Source organism: Hyaena hyaena, unplaced genomic scaffold (genome assembly GCF_003009895.1).
Source record: "Hyaena hyaena isolate Hyena2069 unplaced genomic scaffold, ASM300989v1 scaffold_202, whole genome shotgun sequence".
NCBI lineage: Eukaryota > Metazoa > Chordata > Mammalia > Carnivora > Hyaenidae > Hyaena > Hyaena hyaena.
This window is the reverse complement of record NW_024080832.1, coordinates 2,456,087-2,473,324: the sequence shown is the minus strand read 5'-3', so window position 1 is coordinate 2,473,324 and position 17,238 is coordinate 2,456,087. Positions and strand designations below refer to the sequence as shown.

The following is a 17,238-nucleotide window of genomic DNA, read 5'->3' as shown; positions in this document are numbered from 1 at the left end:
TTAAACATAAAAATAAAAAAATAAGACATAAAAAATAAACATAAAAAATAAAAAAAAACACGGAAAAATACTACGAGCCAAAAGAGACACTCCAGAATGCGACAAATGAATGATTTTCAAAGAACAGTGATTACTGTGATGGCCATCATCCTAAAAAGCAGCAGAGTGCCATTAGTAGATATTCCTCATTCTTCAGAAGACTTTAAGACTTTTTCTTTTTTTTTTTAATGTTTTATTTATTTTTGAGAAAGAGAGAGAGAGAGACAGCGTGAGCAGGGGAGGGTCAGAGAGAGAAAGGGAGACACAGAATCTGAAACAGGCTCCAAGCTCTGAGCTGGCTGTCAGCACAGAGCCCGACGTGGGGCTCGAACCCACGAACTGTGAGATCATGACCTGAGCCGAAGTTGGACGCTTAACCAACTGAGCCACCCAGGCGCTCCTTTTAAGACTTTTTCCAAGTCTTTCCTTTTCCATAGATTTTCTTCTTCCACATGTAGCTTCTCTTTAATTCATTATGACTTTAAAAATATTTTGCTATGTATTACATTTATTGCTAGTGTTCTTTATTTTATAATTATAATTTTTAAAAATTTTTTGTTTGTTTTATTTATTTTTGAAGCAGAGAGGCAGAGCACGAGTGGGGAAGGGGCAGAGAGAGAGGGAGACAAAGAATCTGAAACAGGCTCCAGGCTCTAAGCTGTCAGCACAGAACCCGATATGGGGCTGGAACCCACAAACCGTGAAATCATGAACTGAGCCAAAGTCGAACACTTACCCGACTGAGCCACCCAGGTGCGGCTATAATTATAAATTTTAATTGTGCACCTTTTTGCTTTAAAAATAAAATTGACATCTTCATATACATGACACAATTAATTTTTCTCTTTTTTCCTTTTATTGTTAAATAATTGACATATATCACTATATAAGTTTAAGGTCCACAGCATGATGGTTCAATTTGCATATATTGTGCAAATGATTACCACAGTAGGTTTAGTTAACATTTGTCATCTCATACAGATACAATGAAAGAAATTAATTTTTTCCTGGGCTAGAATTTCTTTTACTTTAAATTTTTTTTGTTTGAGTAAAGTTGACACACAATGTTACATTAATTTCAGGTTTACAACATGGTGATTAAACAAGTCTATGTGTCACGCTATGCTCACCACAAGTGTTACTATCATCTGCCACCATACAATACTATTATAATATTATTGACTGTATTCCCTATGCTGTACCTTTAATTTTTGTGACTTATTCATTCCATAGCTAGAAACCTATATCTTCCACTCTCCTTCAGCCATTTTGCCTTCACCCCTACCCCTTCCCTTTGGCAATCATCAGTTTGTTCTCTGTATTCATAGGTCTGACTCTGCTTTTTGTTTGTTTATTCATTTGTTTTGCTTTTGGATTCCACACATAAATGAAATCATAGGCATTTGTCTTGGACTAGAATTTCTGAAAATTATTTCACTCCAATTTCTCTATTAACTTTTTTGAAAAAGTCTGGAACAGGAATTCCACATTTCATATGATATTCAAGAGTATATCTCAGTGATCAGATTTGCTCTTTCTATTTAGATGTATTTTCCCTTACTCTTTTTTAACAGTGTTTTTCATTTCCTTAGCCCCACTTGGAAAATTGTCACCTTCATAAAGAAACATATAAAATAATAATACCTTGCATTTCCTCCTCTAGGCCTAATTACATTTCCCATTGGAGTTTTAAAGAACCTTTGGTCATCACATATCAGTGGCAGGATATGTGGGAGAGGATAGTTCTCTAAAGGATCAGTCTCCAGATCAGATTTGAAGTCAGAGTGACATTAAAGTATCTTGATTTGAGAGCTGAATGATGGTGTGAACCCCTTCACGCAGCTGGTAAAGGAGAAGAGCTGGGACTTAGAATATAATCCTTGTTTCCTGAATCCAAGATTATTATTTCTCTTGGAGGTGTTGCAAATTTTCCTGGGTGCAGGAAAGATGTTAGGAGAACCCACATTAAGGAATCCAAGAATAAAGATGAAGGAGTGTAGTTTCAGAGAATAAAATTTGGGGAAAAGTGTAGATAGAGTGCTTGTTGGCCATATTGTAAAAGGAAAGGTATCCAGAGGCTATTTAAGGGAGATTCTGACCCATCCTGGAGCCATCTTTAGGGAGAGGAGGTTTCGAGGAAAGGTAATGGTCCAGTACTGGTTTCTATAGTGACTCATTGCTTGAACACATTGTCAGGTGACACAGGGATGATTCCCTTGCTACATTATCCTTGACGACACCTGGGACCCATACTATCTTGTCCCCAACCTCCACCTCTCAGTACGACTTCCCTGACACGAGCTTGGCTTGGCACTTTGGGCAAACTGTCAAATATCTGTGATATGTATAGCTCCATGAATATTCATGGGTCACATGCTTGTACTCCTCAGGAACAGTCATTTTTGAATGAGCTGTATTTGGATCCAATGTCATGTTCACTATAGAGAAAGAAAATAATATTATGATAATAATCAATGTGTAGAGTATTTTTAAATATAAATTTCATGATATTAACATCCAGAGAGGCAAACCAAAGTTACAGTGACATAAGAAGTTTGAAGTGAAGGAACTTTATAGGACACACAAAACAACCTCTTTATCAACACAAAGAGGCCCTTCGTCCACAGAACAAGAACCACCAATGAGTGTCACCATATTTTTAAAGATCTTAGTGAAATGTTCATGCCAACAGAATCTCAGTCAAGTCTCTGCTCTCAGCCTTGATACCATAGATGGCTATGCTACTTTTTTCATCCTCTCCTTAACTAGGTCACTTGGGAATGTGCCCTGGGGGATCAGATTATTGTCTTTTAATTCCATTGCTTCTAATGTCACTGTGAACTCTGATACCATTCAACACTGATCCTCCATTCCTTGAATGTAAACCATGGACTGTTATGTTTAATTAAGTATTGAATATTCCCTGAAAGCCTCCCCTATGGGACTGCTGAAAAGAGAGGATAGGGAAAGTGCACAGCGAGGTTCCCATTACAAAGTATGCTCCATACCATTTCTATTTACCTGACTTACCTTTTTTATAGCTCTTCCTCATGACCAGGCCTGCAGGTACAGCAAGAAACAATCCCCAAATAAGCACCATCGTCCATGAAAAAGTCATCATGGGCTCTAAAATGGAAAAACCAAAATGTCATTAAATCATGAAACTGGGAAGATTCCAAGATACTTCTTTTTATCTGAGTTACTCCTAGGATAGAGAGGAGGATGAGAAGTGGGTCTCTCAAGGAGGTAGCTGGTCTGTTCCTCCCTGCCCTGCAGAAGTTGAGAAGAGACCAAAGTTTATGTTACCTTTATTGTTTGCTCCTGTCAGAAGCGTGCGTGCGTTTGCGCGCGCACACACACACACACACACACGCACACACACTTCTTTCCCTTCTCTTTTCCAATTATACCACCATCAGTGGAGTAATGAGGGTAGCAAAAGGATAAAATTACCTAACCCACAGGGATGAAAATGATGTTAAGGAAAACTAGTTTCTAATTCTGACGACAATCCACAGTAAAGAAAAAAGAATACCCAGAGTGATATTGTTTTTACATCAGAAGAAAAGACTTTGTCCTTACAGTGACAATAGAGTCAATTCTTAAAAGTTAGTGTATGCACAACAATATAACCTTAGGGCTTTAGTCAAAGGATGTTGATAGGATCTCCAGGTGTCCTGAAGACCAGTTTTGCAAGAGATAGTGGAGATTTTATTAGAGAGAAGAAAATAAAAATTAAAATATAGTAGAGCAATAAAATAAGTAAGTGTGGGTTTGTCTTCATATTTATTTTCCACAGTTGGAAGGAACACATGGAATCACCAACCTGAGAGAGAAAAAGTTGCCATTTTCTCCTCACCAAGAAGGGGGTTGCTAATGGAACAGGTTACGTTCACAATAAAGCTGTTTGTGACCAATAGAGATGTCTTCACATGGAACAGCCCATGACTGCCTTGAGTCAGAACCTCTGAAAATGATGGTATTGTCTTTCCTTCCATGTCCTTCCACTGCACATGGGGCTGTGGCAACCACCCTTCCGAATCACACATTAGCTCTATTTCTCCATCCTTCTGTCCTATTATGGTAATCCGTGGGGAAGAACCACCTGGGGAATAGAGATCAAGGAACAAAACCTCAAGTGTCTGCCAAGTGGTTATATGGCCATTAACTTCACAGAGAGGAAAGAGCTCAGAGATCCAAAGGTTTGGGGAAGAGAACAAAGCTTATAGTGGAATTATATTCCACTGAGAGATGAGACTAGCTGGAGTGGCTTATTGTTTTGTTTTGTTTTGTTTTGTCTTCCTAAATTCAATCCGCAGAGAAAGTCAGAGGAACAATAAATTTTAAATCCAATCTTTTCTTTTCTGTATATGTGAAAAAAATAGCTTTGACCATGACATGAATCACATGGACAGGATAAAAGAAAATGATTAAGAGACTATTATCAAATATCAAGATTTTATAAATATGTATGTCCAATGGCAAAAAAATGATTGAATCCATTTAGCTTCTCAACATGTGCCCCTCAATATGTCAATATGTCATGAACATATTTATGAACCAAGACACAAAATCAATGAGAGAAACAAATCAATTATCTAAAATGTTGACCTGTGTCTTCAATCTTCAATGGCATTTGCTGACCTTGAAAAACCAATTCTAACTCACAATGTAAGCAGTGGGAAGTTATCATGCAGGGAGTGGTTTTGCCTTTCTTCTCCCATCCTACCAGTTCTGTTGAAACTTATTATTTTAATTGATATGTGGATCTAGTTTAGTCTTCACATAGTAATACTGCTTTGTAACTACATATTTTCCAGAATTTTAATAACACTGTAAAATAATAAGTTTTGTATAAAGTTATGAAGTAAAATTCTCCAATTTTAGCAAATGTATGGTCATTTTATGGAGATCCTGGTAAGTGCACAGATTTTATACCCAGAGAATTAAATCCAGTTCATTTGAGTTTGTGAACTTTAAGTATGTTCCTGTGCATCAGAGTGTTCAACATAAATTTAATAAGTGAATGAATATTAAGAAAATTTCAGTATGAGGGGAAATTTCCAGGAACTAGCAGTAGGAACAGAAGTTGAATCCAAAACATCTGGAATCCTTACCTACTATCTTCAGATCCAAGCTGGCCTTCTGGTAGACATCATCTTTTTCAAAAAGGCACTGGTACTGCCCATTATCTGATGTTGTGGCATTGTGTATCTGCAGGGTCAGTTTCCCCTCATTGATGGCATCACTCACCAACACTGTCCTTCCTCTATATTCTGCCTTCTGCTCTTCAGTCACATGTTCCCTATCTGCATACACATAAACAGCAGGATAATGGTGTGATTGGACCCACCTCACCTCCATGCTCTGTGCATTAGTCTTGGGGTATAGATAACAGGTTAATTGTATGTCTTCTCCCACTCTGACAAAGATGAGCTGGGAAGGTCCAATCGCTTTTAAGGAAGCTATGAAATACAGCAGACAAAACACAATGAAAGAAACACAATATAGCAAAAGGCATCCCAGGGAAGCTGTGAGGCACAAAGTCAGACTTTAGAGAGGGCGAAGTTTGGTGGAATCAGAATAGAGGTTGTCCCTGTTCAAGGTAGAACCATCCCATGATGTATGTCAGTCTGAAAAAAAACCCCACTAATGGAACCCATACCTGCCCTTACCTGTAGTTTTATTCAGATTATACTTCAATAAAATAATTTTGCAATTAATACTCCTAGAATAAAATTAATATTTTATCACTTCACATGTATACAGCCTCTTTAAACTACTTCTCAATCTGTGTATGTCTCAGTTTCTTAAACTGTAAAATAAGTATATCACTACCAAAATCATATGATTGTTCTTGAGTTATACACATTAATCTATACAAAGCTCTTGGATGACCATACAATATGAGTGGAGGCATGCAGACCATGAGACTCAAGGGCACTGTAGCCATTCCTTCTGTCTTGAGTGAGAAGGGATAAAAATGAGTCTCAGGTGGGTATTTAGTAATGAAATGTCAAAAAACCTTCCCCTGATTTGATTTTTATAACACTTTATAAGGTGTTATATTTTAGTTCCTTGAGGTCCCACATACGTGGAGTTCTAAACACACATCAGGTTCAATGTCATCAGGTTACTTTGAGAAACATTATAAGATCAAGAATTGGGGAGGTTGTTAAAATGCAAAACATAAAACAACAACAAATACAGAAAGAGTCTAATACTCCCATTGTGAACATTGGAGATATTCTCTGGTGGCTTTCCTGGACCAAAGCTATGTTGTACTTTCAGTTAATCAGGCTCTGGCTATGCCAATTTTGCTCTGTTCTAAATTGAGAGTCAACCTTTTCTATTAAGTAGTAAAGATGCTTTCACATAGGTTGTGATAATTTATAATAGAAATATAGGCATAAATTTGTATATGGTCTGGATTTGGAGTCAATGACAAAAAATGTCCTAATTACGTAATTAGCCAAAATCTGCTAGGTACTTCTCTAGAAAGGAAACTTGTCATCAACGTTATCCTAATTTTCAGATTATTCCCTTCTATCCTAGCTAAAATTTGGCTCCCAATTATTTCCAAAATTTTGTTTGCTTTAATCCTTCAATTTTACTTAAAACAATACTCTCTCCATTGCATATATCTGTTAAAATCTTAAGGGAAAAATAGGAGTCAGAAAAAATGACCTAAGGATTAGTCTGCTGCTCTTTCTCTATCCATGTATTTTACAGTAAATTGCTTAATAAAACAGATGATTTCTTTATCTCTATTACTCATATGAGTAGGTGTATCATAGATATATGAAACTCCTGTTTGCCAGAATCCAACTAAAAAATAAAATTTAAAGTGCAGGGAAAAAAATCATGTAGCCCAATCTGTTAATAATTGATATTCTACCAGAATACTCTCTCCTTGAGAGAAACTCTGCATAATTCCCTTTCTCTATATAATATTGTCCATATCATTCCACATAATTTGTGATGAGAATTGTTGTTTTGTTTTATTTGGTGGTATTGTATGTATGTTACTGAAATACCCTCTGAATATTCATGAAAAATTAAATCTTCTCTGGAGTGTGCAGTTCACTTAGTAACACACCAATTCCTTCAAACCTGATAATCCCATCAAATGTCATATAATCCTCTTTCTGTCAGCATATTCAATTAAGTGTGTTATCCCATTTCCTCAATATGATATATTTTGATATTACATAATATTAATTATATTGGATCATATCCAGACTCTTAGTTCCTGACACTACATTAGAGACTAAATTCAACACATTCAGTTTGAAGATGAAAATAGAGACTAATGATTTACAAAAATCACACATAAGTGATTAAGAATTTGTACTCTTAATTTAGATTATAAGGTAAATATCACTATTTCTTTGTGGTTTCCCACAAACCACATATGTCTATTAGATTGTTTCCAGCTGTAAAATGAGGATAAATCTATTAACTTTTATAATTATTTTAAGAAAAAGAAATAATGTTTGTAAAGCACTCAGATTAATGCCTGGCATATAATTAATATTTTTAAAAGCTAGTCATTATTTTTTATAATAAGATTTTTTGCCAGAGTGGGAACTGGGATTTCAGTCTAAGGACTTTTACAAGCAATCTCAATTTGCCAGCAGTCAATTGCAGTGGGTCCTTGCCTCTAAGCTCTAATTCATGAGGATAATACAGAGGTAGCTGTGAAGTTCCTGGTGTGCTTGATCAACAAATCTCAAAGCTCCTGAAGTCACAGCCCTGTTACCCCCACCTACAGGAAGCCAGGGGAAGCACCATATTTTCATCATGTTTTACTGTGGTCCCAGAAGGTCAGCACAACTAGGAATGGCACAAAAATCAGATTGCATTTTGTGTGCTGGGTCTGCAATGGACATGTCCAATAGGTTCAGATAACTTGGAGGAATGACTCTTCACCTAAAGTCTTCCTGAGAGACAGAGAGAGACATGTGTCAAACTGTCCCAATCACTGACTTGACTTTATGATCTGTAACTAATAAGTTCTGCCAGTTAAGGTTTCTGTCTGGTCATGAGCAGATGCTGCCCAGGCAGAAGGAGATCTAATTTAGAAGGTAAGGCTTACAGGGGTGAAACTCTCCTCAGATTGTAGAGTTACCTTTGAACTTCCTGAGGCCCTTCCCTTTATCTTTATGGCTTGATGGAGTCAAAAGTGTCACATTAGACTCTGGCAGAAATTGAGGTGTGTTTGCCACCCTGATTTTCCTCAAAAGTTCCTACGTGGACTAAAAAGTATGCTTAATCTCATCTAATGTACACATAAGCATGCACATGCACATACCTTCTTGTAACTGGTGACTTGAGAGAGAGAGCAGGATATTGATGGAGAAAGTAAGTGATACAAGGTCATATGCGTCTGGGCAGGGAGTAGGCTGGTTATCATGGTTTGGGAGAAGACATCACAGAAAGGAGGAAGATGGTAAGGTAGTAAAGGAGAAACTGAAAGAGACTCAAATATCAGTTGGTTACATTTTAAACCATTTATCTTTATCTTGGGTATAGTAAAATAATAATATTGCAGTCCAACTACTAAGAAAAAAGAAAAGAAAAGAAAAAGAAAAACAGGGAAATGATTGTTTGACCCAGGCATATTGTCCCAGCATGATCTGGGAAAGTAATGGCTCCCACCCAATAGTGATGAGGTTAAGATCCACTAGGATGAGAAAAGGTACAGAAGCCATAGCAGGGCCAGAAGGTTGAGGTGATGATTAGGGGCTTCCAGTTACCATGACACTGCCTTCCCACTACAAAGATTTTAAAAGAGCTTCCAGAGCCCCACCAACTGTCCTATACCATCCTTTAGACAAAAAGGCACCACTCTTTCCTCCAGCCAACTAGAGATTATATCTGTGCCCTTTATGGGTGTCCATCTGAGGCTCACTGCGGTTTCTGTGAACACTTAAAGTCACAGGTTACACAGTGCAATGGTGCCTGAAGGAGGCTGTGGAGGCCTGCATTTGGCTAGTCACCTTTGGTACTAACTGAACTTGATATTTAGTAAAGTCATGCCTCAGTTTCTCATCTGGATCATGAGTTGTCATAGTAGCTCCCGCTGGCTTTGTCCAGGGATTACTACTTTCTTTTGAGGAGGCAGAGTCTTTTCTACACTAATGCATCCAGTGTCTACTTACCTAGCTCATTCTGGAGTTTCTCTGTATATGAGAATAATATATTAAAGAGTTTGCTCTAAGGAAAGTAAAGAAACTATTAAAAGAGAAGAAAGAAAAGAAATAAGAAAAGTAAAGGAAAAGAAAAAGTTCTACATTGAATTCAAAAGCTCAATTTATAAAAAAGAAATTAAATGTAGAAAAATATTCTTTCCCATAGATCATCTGGTAATCCAGCTATTTTTCCTTTTTTTTTTTGCACAACAAAAATCCTCTTAGTTTTATTGCCCCATGATTGTTTGTTATTTCTGTTGATATTTAACATATTGATATTTACATATTACATAATACATATTCTTCTTATAAGTGCATGGAAAATATAAAAATATATGGACATAGAAAATTATTACCTCAAACTCCAAGCTGAGAGATTAAACATATATATAAAGCATTTATATATATTTTATAATATGTATATAATATATATATTCAGCTCCTTTTAACATTCACATGTGATGTTTACTTTAAATTCTTTCAAATATCCATTTATATGAGTCAGAATAACTATATCCTAATATCTGAGTATAGAAAGTGTCTGAAAGTCTTAGTGCTGTTTTATTTAAATCCATTATTCTTTACATGATTGTAAATGTTTATAGATAGATATGTAAGTAGGTAGATAGATAGATGTAATCTTTATCACTAATAGTCCATCATGAGGATTTTTCAACCATTAAAATCATTTGAAAATATCATTTTGCATCAATACTATAACTTATAGTAACATAAGACACTTAACACTCCACTGTTGTAGTGTTCCTTTTTTGCTGTTGTTTTTGTTGTTATTTAAAATAAGGTTATAGATAAGATGCTATTATGTAAATAGTTGTCTCCATTTCTGATTATCTTCACATGATAGGTTTCCAGAAGTAATTTATACAATGTGTTACAGGAAAACATTTTAATTGAAAGAATATAGTTTTATTTGCTTTGTCATGTGATGCATACTTCTGAGTAAAGAAAATTAATTTGAAAAGAAAAGGTAGCACTTTAAAATAACTGGAATACCATTAACAATAACTATTCAATCAAAATATAGTATATATTTCCAACCATTAATGGTTTATACCTTTTAATACATATTACTAAATTTTAGATATTTTCCTTGATAAAAAATATTCAGTGCTAAGGAACGGTCCCTTGAACCTTTCTTGTTAATCTGAGCACATTGGTCCTAGAGACAGAGCTCTGACCTGGAATAGAGATGAAGGAGCTCTTCTCCTCATTGAGGATAGGGTTGTGGATGAAGCAGGACACAGTCTCCAGAGAGGCATTCTTCACCACAAGAGTGGCTTCCACATAGAACAGGCCATTGTCATCTTGGATGGAATGCTCAGAGACAGACAGCAACTTCTTTCCTGTGGTATCTTCCCAATAAACCTGGGGCTCTGGGAACCAGCCTTTTGCAGTGCACACAAGCTGGATTCCACTTTCTAAAGGTCCCTTCACATGGATATAAGGGGAAGACCCCACACCTGTGGAGGGAAGACACAGCCTTGAGGCCTGGAACCCATGGAGGCACAAATCATAGAAAACGAGATCCCAGTGACATAGCTTAGAGGGAGGGGGCAAGAGTTCATAGGTCTAGGGAGCAAGAAATAGTCCAAAATCTTCTTCCCATTCAAATTGGGGCTCATATACACTTTGCTTGTTCCCCAGTATGAATGTATAAACTTTCGCATATGTATTTTTCTTCAGATCCAGACAGGAGAATAAGAGAAAGGGACATAATGACATTTTGCTTATGACACTAGTACTGCCAGCAAAGATATAATTTGTTCATTGAGCTTCCCAATGCCACAAACTTTGTCTGACATTTTAGATGATACCTTCACTCCGATTAATTAGAATGTTTAATATAAAGCCAGAAACCATCTCTATGGGGACTATTCTTCACATTCTTTCTGTTGGTGGATTGTGCTTGTGGGGAGCAAGTAGATAACCTGCACATGTAGAATGGACGCCCCATGAGGAACTCTCGTTTCTAAATCTTTCCAGTAAACAGGAAAATGTTTTGAGAAATCCTAGTTATATGTAGTCATGAAATTCTTTCTTTATCCAACATCACTCTCAATCTCGGACAAAGGGCTTCCCATAGATGATAATTCTGATTCCATCGCTTGCTGGGGGAAGCAGACTCACTCTTTTCACCTAGAACCTTAGAAAACGGTGTGGCTTATTTTCAAAGGCTCCTGATAATGAACAGCTGCCTCCCTCTCTCCACATCTCAGAAATATATATACTCTTTCATCCATCTTCAATCATAATGTAACAATAATGATAGTAGTCATCAGTATTAGAAAAAAGAGTGTTAAGAAACATTTTTAGTGTGAGTTAGAGATGGTAACATCTGCACAGAACTATTTCCCTGAGAAGGGATTTGCCTGATTTTCTCATTAGCATATGGGGGAGTTATTCCTGCCAGGGAAGCATATGATTATTTACTTCAGATATGTGTTTTTTTTCCCCTAGGACAGATCCTTTTGTAAGTCATCCCCTTTTTCTCAACTGTTTCCCCCTCTTGCTAATATGAGAGCATCAGGTAGAACTCTGTCATTCACAGTGGTTCCAAATGCATCTGGAAGTCCTCAATTCATTGAACACTAATTTTTGATAACCTCTAAAAAGATTTGATAATCTCCATAAAGATAAATCTCCAAAGCTTTTAACCACTTTGTTCCTAGCACTAGCTTTCTAACTTGGGGACATTCCACAATGAAACATAATTTTCACATTTAATGTACTGCATATTGGAGATCGGGTAGAGAACAACCCATTCTATTGAGATATAACTGCTGGGCAATCAGCTAGTCTCACTTACTCAGTGATTGACTTACCCTAACACACCAACCTGATATGGTACGTATTTGTACCTAAGTAAAATTGCTGATGACCAGATGTCACAGATTGTCGTTAGTTGTCAAGAATAGTCAAAACTGTGTAAGTTAAATTTAAGAAGATTGTTTTAAGTGAGCTTGCTTTGAAGACTTCAGAACTACTTGCCTTCAAATCAAGGCATTCCTCTTCAAATGAAGAGTACTGAGCATTAGGAATTTCCTTGATGACTAAAGGGAATTCTTCAACTGGCAATAAGCTTACCACAAGTTAATATACTTCTCCCTTCTAGACTCTACGTCTTTTCCAAGATATTCACCTGCTACTTTAAGCAGCAAGCTTGTTTCTCTACAATAGTTGTCCTCTTGGAAGCGGCACCAGTATTGCCCATTATCAGATGGTCTGACATTGTTTATCTTCAGAGCCACACTTCCCTCAGGAATATCATCCTTTATCCACTCTACCCGTTCTCTGTATTCCTCCATCTGCATCTCGGTCACATCAGCTCCATCCCACAGTGCAAACACAGGTGTGTTGGGCTCCGAGCGATACCATATCACCTTCATGGGCATCACGGGCCTCTTGGGGAGGAGCTGACAGGTTAGTAGGACATCTTCCCCAATCCTAGCCAATATTGGATGCTCAGGACCAATCACTGTCCAGTTATCTACAAAACAGAGTGAAAAAAGGAATCAAGAAATGTCAATTGGAAGATTAATATGCTTGTTTTGGGATGTCCAACCTACCAAAATGGAGGCACCTGGAGAAGGAAGGTTTTTATTTTCAGTGTTTTAGATAAATTTAGCATGATATTTCCACATTTGGCTGTTAAAAAGACAATTATGTGTACTGAAAAAACATGCAGTTGAAAAACTTGAGTGTTGCACAGATGTGTGATTTGAGGGGTAAATCCATTATACTCACTGAGATTTGAGATTTCTAATTTCAATTTCTTTACCTTTAAGATACTAAAGCTACCATCTCTGGGTTGTTTTTATTCTCAAATAAGTTAATGTGTAAATTGATTTTTTTTACATTACGAATACTGTTAGTGATTTATTTTATATATAATAGTAATTGATTTTATAGTTAGTGATTTTACTTTATACTGTTAGTGACTGATTCCATAATCATTTTCCCCAAAATTTAGGTAATAAATTCATTCATTGGATTTTCAGCTTTTCAGGATTGCTCTGGTCCTAGGTAAGGAGTCGGGATTATTTTTTAACTTTAAACAATTTTTGGTCTGGAATAGGCAAGATTCTAGTTACTGGAGCACTGTATGTACAATTCAGTTTTTTCAAGGGCATTTTGTGGTGGATTAAGGGCAGTGGTTTGTCTAGAGAGTTTTGAGCCTTTTAATAAAATTTCAAGTCATGTTTGACCTCTTTGTTGTTATCTACAAATTGAAGATATAATTAATAATTGTATTTGTTATTATGTTTAATAATCTCATAAGTCATGTTATTATATTCTTTCTTATCCTAAAATGCTCCAGGGCCATTTTCACTTTCTCTGCCACATCAAATCACCCTAAAAAGGAACCTCAACTTGCTCACTTGCTGATCAATATCAAGTCAAAAGGTCACTATAGAACTGAATGGATATCTGCTTGCATTCTTCATTTATGGAATCCAAATATGAAGCTAGATATGAAATCATTATATCTGGTTGACTCCTTTTACAAATTAAGCAATTGCATGACACAGAGGGCAGGACATCCCCATGTCACATCACATAGTTTCTGGCAGCACTCAGTCTGGAGCCTGTGCCTTCTGGTGCCCTGTCTAATGTTTTTTTCCACTTCTGCATGCTGTGTTTTCCTTGGGACTCTGATATTTCCCGCTGACACCTAATTTTCATAATCTTTCTTATAAATACAATTCAGCTACTGAGATTTCAAAATCCATATCTTGGAAATCTCCTTCTATTTCTTGTTTCAAGTATTTTTATGCTATTTAATTTTTGCTAAGAAGCAGCCATTTGTCTTGTCCCCAAAGTGCTGTCCTGCATAGAAGCAGGAAAATGGATGAATAACTTAATGCGATCCTGGTACTATTGTACATGAAGCCTCATTTAATCCTAAAGCCTGTCCTAGCCTGTAAGACATAGATATACTGTTATTCTTATCATAAAGACAAGGACACTAAGGGAGAAGGTACTCAAGTAACTTTCCAAACATAACACAGCTGGAAGTGGAGGACCCTTTTTGGAACATAGATGCTTAGGTTTCTGGACCCCAGTCCTAATATTGTCCTCGCCCTTTTGACTTGGAACTCTGCATGTGGACTGTATCGCTGGGACATTTGGGCATACAGTAAAAAAAAAAAGAAGGGCATTCTACCTGGCTGCCTCATGCTGAACAGTGTGAAGAAGAAAGAGGCAACCACACCAGACAGACTGTATCCTGGAAAATCCACCATTCTCCCTGGAGCAAACACAAGAGAAAAATGTGAGTATACCGAAATTAGGCTTTCATGGAGCAAACTCACTCTGTGGTTTCTAATAGTTACATAGTCACAACAAGGAATCAACATCAACCCAATCAAACAAGGAGATGGACTTGGCTACATTTCTCTGCAGTTCCCATTCATTTCTGACCCCTTACCTAGTGTGTGGAGCTTTAAGTTACTTTTGTAGGCCTGAAGGAAGATTACTGATTGAAATGAAAAGGCTTCCTTAGCTAAAAGAGCAATAATCTTTCCACGTTTTAAAAAATCTCCTAAGGTCCAATTACTCTGAGCATGCAGAAATTATATAGAAAGATTGGAATATTTTTTTCTTGCTCTCCTCCCAGCCCTTCCTGCAAAGTTCTTCACCATTACCCTGTCCTAGATGTACTGGCAAGGGCAGGAAGGCTCCGTATCCTCCCACTGCATCCAGGAAGCCATTGCTAGTGCCTCAGGAGAACCCAGGGGGAAGGCACGCCTTGGAAAATAAAGGAAAGAGCAGTGGAAATAGGGCTACAGAAGGAAACCGCCAAGGAAACCGCCTTAAAAATGGCCTTTCAGTGTCATCTTGAAACACACAGGAATGGGTATAAGAAATAGCCCAACTGCAGAGATTGGCGAACCTAACAGACTCATTGTATCAGCATTATAAAAATACTTCCACACAACTACAAAGTTCTAAAATTACCAGGACAAAATTAGAATGCTAGCTTTAGTACTGAAAACTGAAAAGTTCAGAGCGAAAGCAGCATAAGACTCATTCTGACATGTCAAATACCTTATTGCTTCACACCAAACGGGAAGAATCGGCTTAGAAGCAACAATAAGCTAGTTTATTGCTTCTCTTTCCCCAGAAACATATGCCAGTTAAGATTCTATAGGGCAGGGGGAAAGCAACATTCACAGAAATAGAGACCAAGTGTTTCTAGAGCTTATCTACACTTTATTATGACTGTTCACTGTTTAAAATGATGCATACTTTCATCTCAAATATCTTTAGGGAGGGGCACTTGGGTGGCTCAGCTGGTTAAGTGTTGGACTCTGGCTGAGGACGATCTCCAGGCTCCTGAGTTCAAGCCCTGCGTCTGGCCCTGTGCTGACAGCTCAGAGCCTGGAGCCTGCTTCAGATTCTGTGTCTCTGTCTTTCTCTCTCTCTGCCTTTCCCCCGTTAACGCTCTGTCTCTCTCTCCCTCAAAAATAAATAAACATTTAAAAATGTAAATATCTTTAGGGAAACCGATACAAGCCCAGTCCCAATGTGAAGATCTAAAAGAGCACTCAAATATCAATATGAAAATGGAGCCAGGTGTTAAAAGACAGCATAGACTGTTGCTCGCTGCTTGAAACGTTATCAGTCACTTCCCCTCCGCATGAAGGAGATTGCGGTGCCTCCTCTTGTGAAAAGCAGATATATTTTGCCCCGCCAAGTAAGAGCAAATAAAGCCCACAGAGTTCATGCTAAGCACCATAGCTCAGTTATGTGAAATAAGAAGGACCCACACTTGCTACAGATCAGTTTATAGATTTGTGTTCCTTTAGATCTTTCACATTAAAGCAGGGGGGAAACATACAAATGGAACTAGAAAAAAATTTCCCAAATTAATGACGGTTTAAAAATTTTTGTAAATATTTACTTATTTTTGAGAGAGAGAGAGAGAGAGAGAGAGAGAGACCATGAGTGGGGGAGGGGTAGAGAGAGGGAAACACAGACTCTGAAACAGGCTCCAGGCAGAGAGCCCAACGTGGGGCTCAAACTCAGGAGTGATGAGATTCTGATTTGAGCCACCCAGGCGCCCCTGAAGCTTTTGAAAAGAATAGTGAAAATGCATCTTAACCTTCATTCATACTCAGAAAGAAATTCATGAATAAGTATAAATGGAGAGAATAACTGCCTTAGACTAGGGTTCTGACTGGGAAGGTAAACAGTCTTGCCCTTGGAGAGTCCTTGGCAATGTCTGCAGAAATTTTTGGTGGTCACAACTGGGGGGAAGGGGGCAACCAATGAGCTGCTAAATATCCTAGAATTCACAGGAAAGCCCTTACAGCAAAGAGTTATCCAGCTTAAAATGTCCATAGTGCCAAGGGAAAACACTGTCATGGACCATCTGCTGTCAGTGCACTGAAAATCTTTGGCAGATTTTTTTTGTATATAAATAAGTGTACTTACATTGCAAACCTTAAATTAAAACATTTTCATTACAAGGTTTTTTACATCTCTATTTTACCATTTGAACAGAGGCCACGAATCTTCTGAAACTGCCATTGCTACTAAATATGGTACACTTTGGTGTTGTCAAGAGATGTGGCCTAATATGTATATGTATCATCAAATTCTTAAAATCTCATGTTTCATTTAATTTTCTGGATAAAGTAGAAGTGTTAAGATACAATAATAAGTGAATGATAAGTGGCGGTTTGTGTTGAGGAATTTGGTGAGTAATAATTTTGAATTCCAAGACCTATGCATGCACTGTTAAAATTCACACCAAAGAATATTACAAATTACTACATGTTTGGGGCATTAGAAGTTTTTTTTTTCTTTTGGTTTGGTTTTTTTTTTTTAGTAAGAGACCTCAAATATTAAATTCTCAAAATGCCCAGTAACTACAGCAATTAACTGGTGAGAATAAATGTATTCAGCTCACAAAGTTTGAAGTTTGTATATATATATATTTTAAAATAATTGATGATATGTCACACATTTTTATAGAATG

At 37.2% G+C, this 17,238-nt stretch overlaps 1 protein-coding gene across 1 annotated transcript; it reads right to left on the bottom strand.

Moving 5' to 3' along the window:
- Nucleotides 1-2,316: 2,316 nt before the first annotated feature.
- BTNL2 (butyrophilin like 2) lies at nucleotides 2,317-14,497 on the bottom strand. Its single transcript, XM_039241800.1, has 8 exons — nucleotides 14,419-14,497; nucleotides 12,394-12,741; nucleotides 10,433-10,714; nucleotides 9,204-9,224; nucleotides 5,157-5,504; nucleotides 3,866-4,144; nucleotides 3,070-3,165; nucleotides 2,317-2,477 (listed from the first exon to the last, which is right to left on the bottom strand). The coding sequence occupies exons 1-8, from the start codon at nucleotides 14,495-14,497 to the stop codon at nucleotides 2,317-2,319; spliced, it is 1,614 nt and encodes a 537-aa protein (XP_039097731.1).
- Between the last annotated feature and the right edge of the window lie 2,741 nt (nucleotides 14,498-17,238).